This window comes from Tachypleus tridentatus, chromosome 9 (genome assembly GCF_004210375.1).
Source record: "Tachypleus tridentatus isolate NWPU-2018 chromosome 9, ASM421037v1, whole genome shotgun sequence".
In the NCBI taxonomy this organism is placed as follows: Eukaryota; Metazoa; Arthropoda; class Merostomata; order Xiphosura; family Limulidae; genus Tachypleus; species Tachypleus tridentatus.
The window spans coordinates 7011050-7028776 of NC_134833.1; the positions used below are offsets into that span (position 1 = coordinate 7011050).

Below are 17727 nucleotides of genomic sequence, written 5' to 3' on the forward strand. Positions count from 1 at the left end.
GTGAGTAGAGTTACTTTGTAAGGTGGCAATTGTGAAAGAAAAACCTCAATGCATTGTTTGGCTTGCAAGGTAGGCCAATTCCATGGCCTCTGCATTTTCCAGATATTACTATGTTAAGCTCTGATGTTCCGGGGTATGTTAAGAATATTGTGTGTGTATTTAGCCTTCAACCAATGTCTTGTGTACATTTGTACTTAGTGTTTATCCTAGTGATCGTGGGTTTAGCCTTCAACCAATGTCTTGTGTACATTTGTACTTAGTGTTTATCCTAGTGATCGTGGGTTTAGCCTTCAACCAATGTCTTGTGTACATTTGTACTTAGTGTTTATCCTAGTGATCATGGTTTTAGCCTTCAACCAAAGTGTTGCGTACATTTATACTTAGTGTTTATCCTAGTGATCGTGGGTTTAGCCTTCAACCAATGTCTTGTGTACATTTGTACTTAGTGTTTATCCTAGTGATCGTGGGTTTAGCCTTCAACCAAAGTGTTGTGTACAGTTGTACTTAGTGTTTATTTTAGTGATCATGGTTTTAGCCTTCAACCAAAGTGTTGTGTACAGTTGTACTTAGTGTTTATCCTAGTGATCGTGGGTTTAGCCTTCAACCAATGTCTTGTGTACAGTTGTACTTAGTGTTTATTCTAGTGATTGTGGGTTTAGCCTTCAACCAATGTCTTGTGTACAGTTGTATTTAGTGTTTATTCTAGTGATCATGGGTTTAGTTTTCAACCAATGTCTTGTGTACATTTGTACTTAGTGTTTATCCTAGTGATTGTGGGTTTAGCCTTCAACCAATGTCTTGTGTACATTTGTACTTAGTGTTTATCCTAGTGATTGTGGGTTTATCCTTCAACCAAAGTGTTGTGTACATTTGTACTTAGTGTTTATCCTAGTGATCGTGGGTTTAGCCTTCAGCCAATGTCTTGTGTACATTTGTACTTAGTGTTTATCCTAGTGATCGTGGGTTTAGCCTTCAACCAATGTCTTGTGTACATTTGTACTTAGTGTTTATCCTAGTGATCGTGGGTTTAGCCTTCAACCAATGTCTTGTGTACATCTTTCTTTGATTAAATTAGTATTTCTTTTGTTGACTTTGTGTGTTGTCTTTAACCGTAAATACCAATGTACAAATTTATTTGATTTTCTACATTATATATCTATAAAACAGTAAGATTGGAAGCTATAAGGTAAGAATATTTTGTTCATCTTAGAGTCTCATTACAGGGAAGTAAGAAAAAATAAAATGGATAATTCAGAACAAACAGTTTAATAGAAAGAAGTGGATATTATAAATCTGTCTAAATTATCTTTAATTAATAAATTTATAACTTTGATGTAGGAGCTATGTGTTGATGTCAAGTTTATTGACATACATTGCTAGTAAAATAGTTTGATTAAATATTATGAAGAACTCTGAAAAGGCTTGTTATATATATACTTTGACTACCACCAATACATTTAGATTTAACTGAAATTGTGTCTACATTTTTCTGAGTGAAGATAATGATTCTGTCATTCTCTTGTAATTTTTACCTTGTGTTGAAGTTCCATTAAAAGGACAGCTAATTATTTTCCATTTTATTATGTCTTTTTTCCTAAACATTCTAACTAAATGTGATATTTCTTCAGTGTTAGTTTTGCAGCTTACACTGTGATCGTGAAATGTAACATTTATATATAAAAACATGATCATACAACAAATGCTATATGTTATTGTTATGGATAATATGCAAGTGGTAGATGTACATACACATAAACTACCTTGCAATTAGATGAAACCATAATTTCACACAGAACCGTGGTGCAGAAGGTACCAGTAAAAATAGGACTTGGATAAGGAAAACATTCATTCACTATCATCCTCTTCATGTTGTACACCAAGGAACCTTGAACAATAAAACATCCTGTGTTATGTAAACTTAACAACAGTATGAAGCTAGGAACAATAAAACATCCTGTGTTATGTAACCTTAACAACAGTATGAAGCTAGGAACAATAAAACATCCTGTGTTATGTAACCTTGACAATTGTATGAAGCTAGGAAAAATAAAACATCTTGTGTTATAAAAACCTGACAACTGTATGAAGCTAGGAACATGTATGTAAACCTGTCAACTATATGAAGCTAGGAACAATAAAACATCCTGTGTTATGTAATCTTGACAACTGTAAGAAGCTAGGAACAATAAAACATCTTGTGTTATAAAAACCTGACAACTGTATGAAGCTAGGAACATGTATGTAAACCTGTCAACTATATGAAGCTAGGAACAATAAAACATCCTGTGTTATGTAATCTTGACAATTGTATGAAGCTAGGAACAATAAAACATCCTGTGTTATGTAACCTTAACAACAGTATGAAGCTAGGAAAAATAAAACATCCTGTGTTATGTAATTTTGACAATTGTATGAAGCTAGGAACAATAAAACATCCTGTGTTATGTAATCTTGACAACTGTATGAAGCTAGGAACAATAAAACATCCTGTGTTATGTAACCTTGACAATTGTATGAAGCTAGGAACAATAAAACATCCTGTGTTATGTAACCTTGACAATTGTATGAAGCTAGGAACAATAAAACATCCTGTGTTATGTAACCTTAACAACAGTATGAAGCTAGGAAAAATAAAACATCCTGTGTTATGTAATTTTGACAATTGTATGAAGCTAGGAACAATAAAACATCCTGTGTTATGTAATCTTGACAACTGTATGAAGCTAGGAACAATAAAACATCCTGTGTTATGTAATCTTGACAATTGTATGAAGCTAGGAACAATAAAACATCCTGTGTTATGTAACCTTGAATGAATTTGGTGTTGTAATGGGTATGAAGGTTTATTTCAAATTTTATCATCAGTTTATATGACCTCAGTAAAATACAAATATAATTTTTTACAAGTAGTAGTTCTAAAGACACTTTACTAAAGTGAACAAAGTCCTTATGAAACATTTTGGTAGCTTTATCGGAAGGTATAGTCAGTTGTGTTTTATAACTTATGGCTTATTATTAAGAAATATATGCATGCTTGACAATATCCATATGTGAAAGTAGGTTTGTTACTTGTTAATTTGTATCAACATCTCTGATGGTTAGAATTATTGGTATATTTTGCAACAATAATTTTTCTTCAGAACATTCGTAGAGTAGAAGTTAACCAGTATATATTTAAAATAGAATCAGGGAAATTGGGACAATGTATTAAAGTTTTGGTACTTGTATGTTTCAGAATAAGGTTACACTCTGAACATTAAGTACAGTCTTGAAATCAAGAGCTTTGTAAAACATGAGTCTTCAGATTTACAATCAGGGGTTCAGTTCCCCTCGGTGGACTTAGCATGTAGCCCATTGTGGCTTTGTTGTAAGGAAACACACACACACACATGTATATGCTTTGTAAAACTGTGGAAACACATTTTGATATCCCTTCAATAGTTAATAGATGGTTTAGAAAGAAGATTGAATTTTGTTTATCAATGAGGAAATACACTGGGTTTTATTTGAAGGTTTTAAGCAACCACAAAATATCTTATATTTATGCACTTTTAAAGTAATGGGAATATAAGTTAGTTCAGTAATTGGTAATTAACTGTTGTCTAGATTTTTTTTTTCACATCTATAATAACGTTTTGTTTTCAGAATCTAGGTAACTGTAATGACGCCCCACGTCTAAATGCACCATATGACATTGAATCAGATAATGACAAAATCTTGACCACTATTAACTATGAGCTTAGTTGCTTGAAAGATAAAAGGTATAGATCAATTAAACATGATCCAGCTGACAGTAGAAACTCTCCACAAGCAGAAATAGTACAGGCAAGTTTCGACGACAACCTAGGTTATCAAACAGGTCCATCATGTTTCTCAGATTTTGATTTGAAAAGTGATCCATCTTTAAATATGTGTAAAATAAGTGATAAAGATATATCTTCTAGCTCTTCATCATTTTCATTCCAGCCTAATACCAAAGGAGTACAATTATTTAATGAAAGTAACGAGGAAATTTGTTCTCCAAGTAAAGTGAAGTATCCATCGGACAACCAAACTTGTGCAAACAGTACCAGCACAAGAAAGTCAAACACCAGAGCATCAGATATATTTCTTCCTCTACCAGCTCACTTAAGGGATAGTAGAAATGTTACTTGGGAACTTGAAAGTGATTTCCCTCTTTTAACTTCGGATAATCCCTCAGTTAAAGTCACAGAAAACAAGCCAAGTAGTCTTGTGTCAGTAGCCAAGTCTCTTTTGTCAGAGGTACCTGTCACATTAAATGCTGACAGTAGTATTGGCAGTTTTAACTCTCGAAAGTCACCCAATGCATCAGACATCCAGAGGTTATATACAGATAAGCATGGATATAGTGCAAATAGAACATTAGTCATTGAAAACCTACCAGCTCACATAGATGAAATTGGCTTGAAAGATTTTCTTCTTACCTTTGGCAGCATTGAAGATCTGACCTTACACAGGATTGGCAACACAGGAAGTGTTGCATATGTTATGTAAGCAGTTTTTTTGTGTTAATATTATTGTTTTATTTTGGGAATGGAATATTTTACTTTCTATAGACAAGGCATTAACAAAACTAAAGCCATGTTTTTTCACTCTGTTTTCCTCATACAGTTGAACTGAAGAAAATGATCTTATAATTTGATTTAGATAATTGAAGTTTTCAATCTATAAAGAATTATTTATTTCAAAAATAAATTTTGAATAATCAGAACAATAGAAGTTACTAAACTTGGTTCATTATTTTCCTGAGAACAGGATGTCACCAGAAGTAGATATGCAGTGGATCATAGAGTGTTTAAATGGAAGTTACCCTTTTGGAGGTGAGGTTAACTCTTTTGGTACTTGGTTGTTAAAATATGCACAAGTTGTTTTACATATTTGCACGTCTTAAGTACTTGCATTACAACTTTTGATAAAACACGTACCTTCACAAAATATGGTAGACTTTTAGTAAAGATTACAAGTATTTTGTATACAATAAATCAGTTTTTAATGAAATATTTTTACTAAAGATTTGTTTGTGAAAATAGAGTTTGTTTTGTTACTAGTCTTGAGTGTGAAGTGATTAAAAGTTATTCTTCATCACAAAAATCTCAGATATTATTTATGTAATCTCTAGAACTTTCTAAATACATTTCAAACATTTGTTTTCAGTAGGACTTTATATTTTGTTATTTTCTGTATGCTATGTAGGGTCTATCACTTAATGAATCTTGTAACCATAAATATAAATTATGCTTTATTGTACTAGAATGACTACATATTATAACACAAATACAAATGTTTAGTGTAAGTAGTTTAAGTCTTGTAACTCTGTATATTTACATATATATTTATTATTTTTTATTATACTGACCTTCCAGTCATGGCTACCTAACATTACATAACTTGTATTGATGCTGTACATGTGGGCTTATGTTATGTATCCAGTGATATAAAACTGATCTTTAGTTCTGGCTGTGTTTTAGTGGACTAGTAGTTTGTAATATACGGTCACATTTAAAATATTATACACTATATATACACATAAACTATATGTGTGTGTGTATATATATATATATATATGTATATGTAGTATTACTATTTAGAAATAAATTATTAAACTTATTTTTTTCTCAAAATATAGAACAATAAATCAAAGTAAAGCAAACAATTATCTCTTATCACTATGACCTTTGTACCTGGTTGTTGATAGACTTAGGTTGCTAATCCTGATAAAGTTTCACACATGGAGGATATCAGACCAAATTTAAGTTTTATAGATATACAGTTCAATAACTACACTGATATCAGAATTCTACTATACTTTGTTAAACTTAGTAACTAAGATTTAGAATAAATATGAAACTTCAAGCAGATTAAAGACACAACCTATCTCCCTGAAAGCTTGGATTGAAAGAATGTGATATCCTTTTCAAAGATTAAAATACCTGAGAAAATCACTCTGGGGACATTGAGCAGTTGATTGGTTATTTGTGTCTCATAATCTGTGGTAAGAGTTCCATCTTTTGAAACAGGGTCACCATGTTTGATTCAGTAGATAAGCAATTTCTCAGCAAAATAAAAAGATACGAGGTTCTTACTTTATATTCTAGCTTGTTAATATTATTAGTAACTTGATTTCATAATTTGTATATTATAGACAGTATTTTAACATCACAAACATTAATTTTAAACTGCTGCATTCAGTATACCACATGACTCACTAAACTATACATTTAGATGTGTTCATTTTAATATTCACTTTTGAATTAAGATATTAACTCATATATAATATTAAATTTGGAATTATAATCCACAATTGGATACCAAACTTACTGATATAAATTTATAAAATAGTAGTTCAATCAAGTTTTGAATGCAAGTCAGCAAACACAATGATATAGCCTTTGACCCCTATCCCATCACCAAAGGGTTAATACACACTTTTAGGTATTGTGGATATGTAAGATTTGACACATTATCCATACTGGCTTTTTTTCCTGTTTAGATTTAATATGCATGCATATGAATTACTATATGGTTTATAATCATTTTCCTTTCTGTGCAAACATAACATTTCCTCTGACATTTGGGCAGGTGTTCTTTACATATTTTATTTCCTACCCATATGATGGACTTCCTTTGTAGTCTAAATAATCAATTAAAACACACTACTATGGGTTTGTAGGATTTACTGTGTGACCTGTGGCAATCCTATTGAGGATTCCAGATAACCAACTAACCTATGACCGAACACCCACTGGATGATTTTACATGACTTGTGAGGAGTTCCCAACTATTCCTAATAATCACCTGACCTATGACATTAACACCCAGTGATTGATTTATGATGTTACACACGAGGAATTTCTCAAGGATTCCACATAACTATCTGACCTATAACATTAATACCCACTGGGTGATTTAACATTTTAGTGTGCATTATATCCATTTCCAATGATTAGGTTCATTTAAAAGTAATTTTATTTTCATCACTGTTCTAGTGTGACTGTGTGAACAGGATATGTACATAAATAATGTATATCAAATATACCACAAGTAAAACATCTAAAATATTAATTTGTTTGATACATTAACAAAATAACTTCTATCCATCAGACTGTCAACAAACATGTCTTTTTTCTTTATCAATAACCTTAAGGAACTGTACATTTGACTTAATAGAATATTGTTTGTAATACAAAACCAATACTGTGTATGAACCCAGCCTTGAATGTATTTCAGCATTTTTGTATAAATGATCTTTGTTAAAGATACAAAAAAGTATACTAAAGTATTTAGTACGACCAGTCCTACTATATAAGGAAAAATATCGAACTAGAATTGCAGGAAAGACAACTAAAGTATTTAGTACAACCAGGCCTACTATATAAGGAGAAATATCGAACCAGAATTGCAGGAACGACAACTAAAGTATTTAGTACAACCAGGCCTACTATATAAGGAGAAATATCGAACCAGAATTGTAGGAAATATAACTAAAGTATTTAGTATGACCAGTCCTACTATACAAGGAGAAATATCTGACATAAATTCATAAAACAGTTGTTAAATTTTGAATGCAAGTCAACAAATGAGATGATATGCCTTTGACATGTGACCTGTTGTGTAAGGGTTAGTTTTTTAAACAAATTATTGGCACAAGTAGACATGCTGTGGATTATTGAGTGCTTAAATAAAGGTTCACCTTTCAGAGGTAAATTCAATTTCTTAATACCATTAAACAGGGCTACAAAAAGTCTAAAACTTTCACAATAAAGCATAATGTCAAATGTTTGTATTTTAAAACCTTGTACAAGTTACTTTATTACAAAGGTCTCATTGAAATGTGTTAGAAATGGTGATTGTAATTCACAGAAATTAGATTTGTTTAACCCCAGATTTCACAGGTGTGTCTGAAGAATTACTTATTATATCAGTTGACTACAATGTATTATCTGGCCATTTAGAAACCACAATGATTTTAAACATGCAGACGACAAACTTGTAAAGTTAGGTTCATTTTAAGTATCCACACTTTCTACTCATTACATGGCTTAAGATTGGTACTTCTGTAATTATTGTGGTCTAACATCATTATATTTAAAATATTTATCACTATAACTGGGCTATATATGTCTCAGTAATTTGTATCCAGGGTTAAATGTTGGTAGCTGTAAGGCTCTGCATGTTAAAGTAAAAACCAGTAATATCATTATTAGACCAGAAACTTGACAATGACCAATTATTGCTGGCAGTCTGTCTTGTCAGTTGGTAATTGGGTATGGAGTTCTTATACAGGGTTTATGTTAATTTATTGCTTTCTTTCCTCCTAGATTTATCTAGTGGTGAGATTGTGTGTCGATTGGCTGATAGTCAGGGAAAGTGAAAATGTCAGATAGAGTAAGTCTTTGGAGAAACTTACATAGATGTTTCAACCTCAAGTTTCTTCTGTAAACAAAACAACTTACTTTGTGGACTAAATTACACTCATTGTATTGATGTATAAATGTTTGACTTGACATGAGTTAAGAATTCCAATTCTTATTTCAGACAGTAATTGTTTTAAAATGTCTGTCTCTTGTCTCCAAACACAATAGGACAATTACTCAATAATGTAAAGTATAAAAATCTGTGAAACTGGGTGGAATAAAATATATAAAATAATTTCACTGATTTTACCTTTTAATAGTAAATTATTCAGTAATTGTCTTGTTGTATTTTGATACTGTGTGCAATCTCATTTTAAAATGTTCTTGGTTTCCACCAAATGTTTTAACATCTGTATTATTTGAAATGTCTTATTTAATTTTTGTGTGTTCTCTTTTTATAGCCTAAACAGTTTGTACTTTTAACATGAATTATAAATGTTGATGATTTGAGTAAAACCCTGCACACTTACCTCATCATGGTTCAATAGTATGTGTAGTGGATATTTCACAACAAATATACATATTTTTTAATTAAGTAAACTTAAAGAAGTCTAGGTGGTTCGACATGTAAAGTTATCAGGTAGTCATCTTTCTCAACTTATTGTTAATGTGATGGTGCTTAACATTCCTGAACTATTGCTACATGGGTAGTGATGTGCAGTTTACCCAAGAGTTTTATTTATATACTGTTTCCTTCTTTTTGTAAATAAATATGCTTTACTGTATTTCTTGTCACGTTCTTTGATTTATGTAACATCAATAATGTATATTTCACTCACATGTCACTACTTAAACTCATTACCTGAAATGTATAAAGACAGTTTATATATAATAAAGGGTTGCCACAAACAAGGTAAAAGTGCACTGTTAATTTACAGATATGAAAATTGAATGTCACCCCTCAAAAATCAACCAAATCAGTCACATCATTTCTTCAATTTACAGATGTACATACACAAGTTTTAAGGAAACTATTTTTGTGACTGTTGTACATTAAAACTTTAAGTCTGTTTCACTTATTTACATAAGGTGTGTATATGTGATGAATTTAAATGCACAATATACAAAAAGTGACAAGATAGTGTTCAGGAGAAAATTTTCAATTGAGTTTGTATCAGTATTGTTCTTCATCATGTATCTGATGACAGACATGTGAAACTAGCACTTCAAATATTGCTTTAATAAACTGCAGGTCAGGTACCAGTACACCAAAATTTCACCTTTCCATCATTGTTACGTTATTGAATTGGTTGGAGACCAAGTGGGAACTGTGTACAGTTGTCCTCTTACAAACAAAACAAGCATGACTGATTCCTGAGCCAAGTAGATGCTATCACAGAACAGGTCCACGAGTCTGGGATATGAACTTAATACTGTAAAAGCTACTTCACCTTATGTATTGTTTCAATGGTACACAAGTAAAACAGCCCATCGATGTACTCACTTTAATAATGTCTGTACAAAACTAGCTTTACAGATCAGTTAATTTTAAAATTATTTCTTTAGTTTATTTTTCTTCTTCATTCTGTCCTTAACACCAAGTGATTCTTCTGTATCATCAGCTTCTGGTTTTCTTCTCTTCTTGCCCTTCTTATCTTGGACTTCCTTCATTTCCTGTGCAAGATGACAAAAATTAAACACTAGGCTGGACAACTCAAACACTAAAGCACATTGTACTGCTGGCCAGTGCTACATGTTATAAAAAAAACCAGATCAGGCTATCTGCTGTGTGTACCAAGGGGAATCAAACCTCAGATTTTGACGTAATTTTAAAGACTTACTGCTATCCCACCAGAGGACAACATACAAGGTAGGAACAGAAAATATACACACCAATATTTAATACATAAAATAATGGTTGGTTTTAAAATCCTTACACTTTATAAAGTTAAAAACATATTTACTCGTACCATTTTGGCATATCGTTGAGCCTCTGCTGTTCTCTCCATCAAGACCATGACTTCCTGTTCTTCTGTCTCATATACCGGTAACTTTTTACCAATCAAGTGTTCGATTCTCTGATACAACTCCACATCATACCTGAGAAAAGAACAGAAAACACTTGCAGTTGTTACAAAAACTTTTGAAAACCCTGAATCAACTTAAATATTAAGTAATTCACAGAAACATTGTTGTGAACAGTGTAATTCTTATATGAACAATGTAAACATTTATCATTACACCGACATTGTTTGAAACTTAACATACTTCCATTAGTTCAAACTGAAATTGTATAAATTTTGGTATGTAAGTGGTAATTTACAGGAAAGGAAAACTCCTGACATTTCTTAAAACTTTTTTTTTTTTAAACACACACTTGTATCAAACATCAGATATATGAAACACATTTGTTACTAGTTTCACAAAGAAACAAGACCACTTTACTGCTAGTTATAAATAGTGACATAGGTGATAGAATCATCAATATATTACTTGTATTTGCTGATGATATTAAAGTCTTGGATGTTGTTAACTGTGAAGAGGATGCTTCTGATTTAGAAACATGTTTAGATCATTTAGTGAGTTGGACAAATAAATGACAGATGGGTTTTAGTTATAATAACTGTAAGATAATGGATGTGGGTTATCATAATTTGGATGAGAATAACCTTAACATTGTTAAAATAAGAAATGGATCTTGGCATAGTAGTGTGTTGTTGTTAGTGGTAGGGCAAATAGAATTCAGGTTATATCTACAGATATAAATCTAAAAATATACTTTCTTAACGAACACTAACTTACCACGTATCATTTGTCAAACAACACTAGTCTAAGCTCGACTAGTTTCGATAATGTCATGGTTCAATTTCTGACTTAAGATAACAAAAATCAAACTACATACAAACATCCTACCCTTGCTAATGGTTTCAAATATTGAGTCAACAATCTAACTTTAGTCCTAAAGACACTCACAAGCTTACATTTTACAAGAAAACAGCTACAATATTTCACCTTCAGTTATTGAAATTTAGTGTCATAGTGTGATACTAATTTTATAGAAAGAACAAAGTAACTGTTGGATACTTACTGAGTGACAAAGGTAATGGCTCTTCCAGACCTTCCTGCTCGAGCTGTCCTACCAACTCTGTGTATGTAGTCCTTGGAGTGTGTAGGAATATCAAAGTTAACCACTACATCCACATGGGGGATGTCGAGACCCCTGACATGAACAACATGATACTGAACACTACATACAACTATTATAGTATCAAATATACCATTCATACAGGTATGAAAAAATAAAACCTTTTACCAAGACTAAAAAACACACACGGACTTTGGTAACTTCTGTTACTGCATTATAACAACACTGAAGTACTACACAGAATGTTGTAACTCTCATTACTGTACAACACATTATGTATTCTTTCTACACAGAATGTTGTACACAGTCAACTGTACAATTACACAGAATGTTGTACAGTCATTACTGTACAGTAGAGTGTACAACATTCTGTGTAGAAAGAATACATAGTGTTGTACAGTAATGACTGTACAACACGTTATGTATTCTTTGTTGTACAGTAATGACTGTACAACACGTTATGTATTCTTTCTACACAGAATGTTGTACACAGTCATTACTGTACAACACGTTATGTATTCTTTCTACACAGAATGTTGTACACAGTCATTACTGTACAACACGTTATGTATTCTTTCTTCACAGAATGTTGTACACAGTCATTACTGTACAACATGCTAGTGTTTAGATACTACACAATAAAAGGTATTGTTGTGCAACATGTCATGTCAATACACTGGCATATAATAAAACTTGTACCAGAAGAAATTCTATTTTACTGATGTTCAATACAATTTCATATTTTTTTGTGTGTTCTCATAAATAAAAAGTACAAGGAAACAAAAAGAATTGTGAAACATGAACTTACTTAATGAAAGTCAGATTATTAACTTCATGTCTCCTGGTTTCAAAACGTTGATTTTGTGTTCCTGAATTTATAATAATACAAACAGTTTATACCTCTATTGTAGGTGAGTTCTGAAAAACCCCTTGTGGATTTGTTTAATGACAAATTGAGATTTGTTACTTTTAAGATACATAGGACTTGCAAAGATATTTCAGTTGGTTCACATCTGTTTAAAGATACGTTAAAATTAGGCTCTGATGACTATGAGCGAAGATGTAAAACCTCACACATCAATATATGAAGAGATTACAAAAGCAGAAATCTTATGATGGTTGTTGTATTCCTCCCTTAAAATTTATGTAGAAAACCAAACTTACCAAAAAAGCTTTGCAATGGTGTAATCAGTGTGTACCAAACACTTTCATATCTCAAGTTGAAAAGGTTAGAAACTGTTACTGGGTCACATACCTGCTAGCTACGTCAGTAGCTATGAGGATTGATCGATCTTTACTTTTGAACTTGTTTAGTGATCCAAGACGTCGAGCCTGACAAGAAGTTGGAAACCACAGGATATAATCAGGACTAACCAAACAAGACACACTTCCTACCCTTTAAATTAAACACACAGACATCTTCAGTATTATTGTGACAATGATGAAACAGTCAAATACCACTTATTCTGAATTTGTTAGAGATACAAATAACAATAAATCAATGGTGGTAATTAGACTAATCCTGTATTTAACCCATTACAATATCACAGAATACAACTATTATAACAGATACATGTTTGTATTGGTACTACATGGGTTTTTACCACCCTTGATGGTATAATCTAAAACAACTACATCACAACAGGTTTACACTACATCTGTCCCAAACGTCTAGATGTATTGAACATTGCAGGTCTAACTTTGGAATCTGTCAGTAAGTGATTGTGAACAACCAAACAGTAGAGTTCAGTGGTCTTGCCAAAATTCCATCTTTATCAATTAATGAAGAGAAAGATGACACTTGTGACTTTTAACAGTAGCTTAGCTGACTAAAGCATCAAACTGTTGTAAATCATGGGTTTGAATCTGGTTTGGGCATGTTTGACTTTTTAAACAAACTTTAACAGAAGGTATGTTTCGATATTAAAGGTTTAAAAGAAAAAATTGGTCATAGCTTGACAATAATCAACTTCTATCAGATAAAACTACAAACGTTTCAATAATTATAAGATGATACAAATACATGTCAAGCATCAAAAATGGTAGACACAATTAACGATGTAACACAATTGTAACTTCACCAAACTAAGAACCAAAAATAAGGTTACAAGCATTTTTGTAGAGAAACCATAAACTGTAACTGAAAATCATTGCAAAGATGAAAACAAGCAGCTTTAAAGGATGATAAAAGGTTTAAATGCAGTAAAACACAAGAAAGATGTAACTCACCTGGCTCAGTTGGCCATGTAATGGAATAGCTGTAAAACACAAGAAAGATGTAACTCACCTGGCTCAGTTGGCCATGTAATGGAATAGCTGTAAATCCCAAGAAAGATGTAACTCACCTGGCTCAGTTGGCCATGTAATGGAATAGCTGTAACACACAAGAAAGATGTAACTCACCTGGCTCAGTTGGCCATGTAATGGAATAGCTGTAAATCCCAAGTTTCTGAGTAAAACACAAGAAAGATGTAACTCACCTGGCTCAGTTGACCATGTAATGGAATAGCTGTAAATCCCAAGTTTCTGAGTAAAACACAAGAAAGATGTAACTCACCTGGCTCAGTTGGCCATGTAATGGAATAGCTGTAAATCCCAAATTTCTGAGTAAAACACAAGAAAGATGTAACTCACCTGGCTCAGTTGGCCATGTAATGGAATAGCTGTAAATCCCAAGTTTCTGAGTAAAACACAAGAAAGATGTAACTCACCTGGCTCAGTTGGCCATGTAATGGAATAGCTGTAAATCCCAAGTTTCTGAGTAAAACACAAGAAAGATGTAACTCACCTGGCTCAGTTGACCATGTAATGGAATAGCTGTAAATCCCAAGTTTCTGAGTAAAACACAAGAAAGATGTAACTCACCTGGCTCAGTTGGCCATGTAATGGAATAGCTGTAAATCCCAAGTTTCTGAGTAAAACACAAGAAAGATGTAACTCACCTGGCTCAGTTGGCCATGTAATGGAATAGCTGTAAAACACAAGAAAGATGTAACTCACCTGGCTCAGTTGGCCATGTAATGGAATAGCTGTAAAACACAAGAAAGATGTAACTCACCTGGCTCAGTTGACCATGTAATGGAATAGCTGTAAAACACAAGAAAGATGTAACTCACCTGGCTCAGTTGGCCATGTAATGGAATAGCTGTAAATCCCAAGTTTCTGAGCATAAGGGCAGTTCTTTGAGTGTTATTACAAGTACTACAAAACACCATGAATGAGTTGCCTGCTAGTTCGTTAAGAATGTGGACCAAATAGACATCCTAAAAAGGAAAAGCGTTATGTTTTAACATCTTTTGCTAGAGACAGTTTGAATGGTATTAAAGTGTTTTAAAAAAATTAGTAAACAACATGGATGCCAATAAACTTATCATCAGAATGTAATTTATAATTCAAATTTTAATGATACATATGTTTTACTTTCATAATTAACAAGAAAATATTAAAAACAAGGTGCTAAGTATTCTTTTTGGTGTATCACATTGTATTTAACAGTTTATATTGTATTATGTCTACCATACAATGTCTGTAGGATTAGAAACTCAAATTTCAGACACATAAACTAGAATACAAAATATGAACCTTCTTCATTTGCAGATATATCAGCATATTTTATAAAACCTACCAGAGCAGCTCCACTAATTGAAACCTCTTGTCTATTCACTTGTGTTTACTTAAGTGTGTTCATAACCAATAGAAAAGAAACATTCCAAACTACTTAAACCTGAGAGTCATTTGTAACTGGCTTGAAGATGAAACTTGTAATATGAATTCTGTTGACCGAGTGGTTGTTCTCAACAGAAATGAGATTTTTTAAAACCAACATAAAGTTCAATTAGAAAGCCAGATAAATTACAGTGGTTTTATGTGTGTACCAGTGTAGTAAGTTCATAATTTTTTGAATGCATATTTGAATTCTACAAAGAATATGTTTCTTTCTTTCCCCTTGAGTGAATAGTCATAATATATCTACATGTTCATAAGAACTTACACACTTTATAACATCTAAATTCTGACTGCTCTTGGAGGATACAATCCAAATACCCACAAGTTTATTAGATCAGTCCAGACTGCATATGGAGCCATATCACAGAATTGTTCTCTAACTATAGATACTTCTTCTTGCACCCACTGAAAAAAGCCAATAAATCCCTTCCTGCTGTATTCTTGGAACCAAGGCTACAATAATCAAGAGGTATTTGCACCACACATACTTGTTTTATACCATCAAGTGTCTGGTAAACAGTGTAATGGCATGAAAGGTGATCTGTGATTTATGTTTAGAAGCTTTCTACTTCAGTCATTAGAAGTTTGTTTGAATTTTGCACAGAGCTACAGGAGGGCTATTTGTACTAGTCATCCCTGATTAGCAGTGTAAGACTAGAGGGAAGACATTACCACCCACCGCCAACTCTTGGGCTACTCTTTTACCAACAAATAGTGGGATTGACTGTCACGTTATAATGCTTTCATGGTTAAAAGGGAGAATACATTTGGTGTGACAGGGATTCAAACCCATGACCCTCAGATAACAAGTTGAGCACCCTAACCACCTGGCCATGGCAGGCCTTAAAAGTAAAATAAACATATGTGAAAAGGTTAGAATTAGAAACTCTTAGGAAAAGTACCTTTGAACTCTATGGTCAATACTAAACAAGACAGATCATTTGTTGTTTTTTTATGGTAGTTACAAATTTGATGAAACTGACCAAATGTGTATAAAATTAGGGTAAAGGAAAATACTGTTTAAAATAAGTTTTACTGAAAAAAGAATGTTTATATTAGTCCTACATTATTAATCAGTGAGAAAACCGTAAAATATAATTAAACTTGTTAATACAACAGTATTACGTTTGTACAGAAGATGAAAAACTGGTTCAGCTGTGTTGACTAACGTCACCTTGACCGAACAAGTCTTGAATACAACACACCTAAACACATCAGTAGAAATAATTCTAACAATTTTAATATGATTTAAGTTTGTTCTGAATTTCATGCAAAGCCACACATGGGCTATTTATACTGGCTGTCTCTAACTTAACAGTAATAAACTAGAGGGAAGGCAGCTAAGAAACACCACCTATCATCAAATCTTGGGCCACTCTTTAACCAGAGAACAGTGGGATTGATCATCACATTACAATGTCCCCACTTCTAAAAGAACAAACTCATTTGGTAATGGGAATGACAATAGGAGCATAGAGGTTGTATGTGAACATACACATTTAAAAGTCATTTTAAAACTACCACACAAATATTAAGTAATATAGCAACAGCAATTAATATGGTAAAATGATAAATACAAAAAAGTTATCCTGATGATGAAACAAAACGTATGTTCAGAAATGGGGATTCTTCCATTAATAAAGTTTGTAAAATAATGGTTTAAAGCACTAACAAATAAACCAGCTTCAGATTCATTTTATTTCTAAAATGTTTTCTGCAATTAAGACTGTTTGAGATGTACAGAAACTTTCCAGTACACTGTATATACTTCAGTAGGTTTAGCAAATATGGTAGGTCACTACAAAATATTCTGATAAGCCATCCTTGAAGTTAATCTATCTTTATTAACCCTTATACAAAAGTTTAAAATGGCTGAGAAAGTGAGCAGGGGAACATTGTGACCTTTTTTCTGGTTATTGGCATGTTGTAGACAGACTTAATGTATATAAGGGACCATTTCAAAAATAAAGGTGAGGAGGGCCACTGTGTTCGATCAAGTAAATGAGTGATATTTCAACAAATAGAAGAAACATAGGAAGTTATCAAGCTTGTCTATATTGGTAATTTGAGTATCTATTTTGTACAAAACTATAGCCTTTATATTTTGACATCTGAACTGAACCAGTGCTGCATTCAACATACCAAGTGACACACAGAAATCAATACTTAGGTGCGAGTTCTTTAATATTTACTTCTAAATTATATAATGTATAATACTAACATTTTAATTATAATCTATATCAATACTAAATGTATCAACATACATTCATAAAACAGTAGTTCTATAGAATTTTAAATGTGAGCCTACAAAAGTCATGACATGCCCTTTGACCTGTGACCACAGGAATACCCAGGGTTAAACAGTAATTGAGATTAGCAAAGAATACTGTTTAGAAACATAATGATGGGCATCGAAATGAAAGGTCTTAAGCACCAACAGGTTCTGTGGCATACAAACAGAAGTGATGACTGCTACAATAT

General features: G+C 32.4%; 2 protein-coding genes across 3 annotated transcripts in view; one reads left to right on the forward strand and one right to left on the reverse strand.

The window, feature by feature from the left end:
- Positions 1-9160, forward strand: part of LOC143224716 (uncharacterized) — a 33495-nt gene extending 24335 nt beyond the window's left edge. Inside the window, exons 4-6 of the mRNA XM_076452948.1 lie at positions 3646-4511; positions 4777-4841; positions 8340-9160. Coding sequence (XP_076309063.1) covers positions 3646-4511; positions 4777-4841; positions 8340-8392 — 984 coding nt within the window. The 3' untranslated portion in view covers positions 8393-9160. The remainder of the gene's footprint in view (positions 1-3645; positions 4512-4776; positions 4842-8339) is intronic.
- Positions 9161-9866: 706 nt separating this feature from the next.
- The window catches only part of pths (probable ATP-dependent RNA helicase DDX47), a 46761-nt gene continuing 38900 nt past the window's right edge, over positions 9867-17727 (reverse strand). For both annotated transcript variants that reach the window (XM_076452947.1, XM_076452946.1), the window contains 5 exons: positions 14637-14783; positions 12776-12852; positions 11464-11595; positions 10346-10475; positions 9867-10049 (listed from right to left, as the gene is read on the reverse strand). In XM_076452947.1, the coding sequence (XP_076309062.1) occupies positions 9930-10049; positions 10346-10475; positions 11464-11595; positions 12776-12852; positions 14637-14783 (606 nt within the window). In that variant the 3' untranslated portion in view covers positions 9867-9929. The remainder of the gene's footprint in view (positions 10050-10345; positions 10476-11463; positions 11596-12775; positions 12853-14636; positions 14784-17727) is intronic.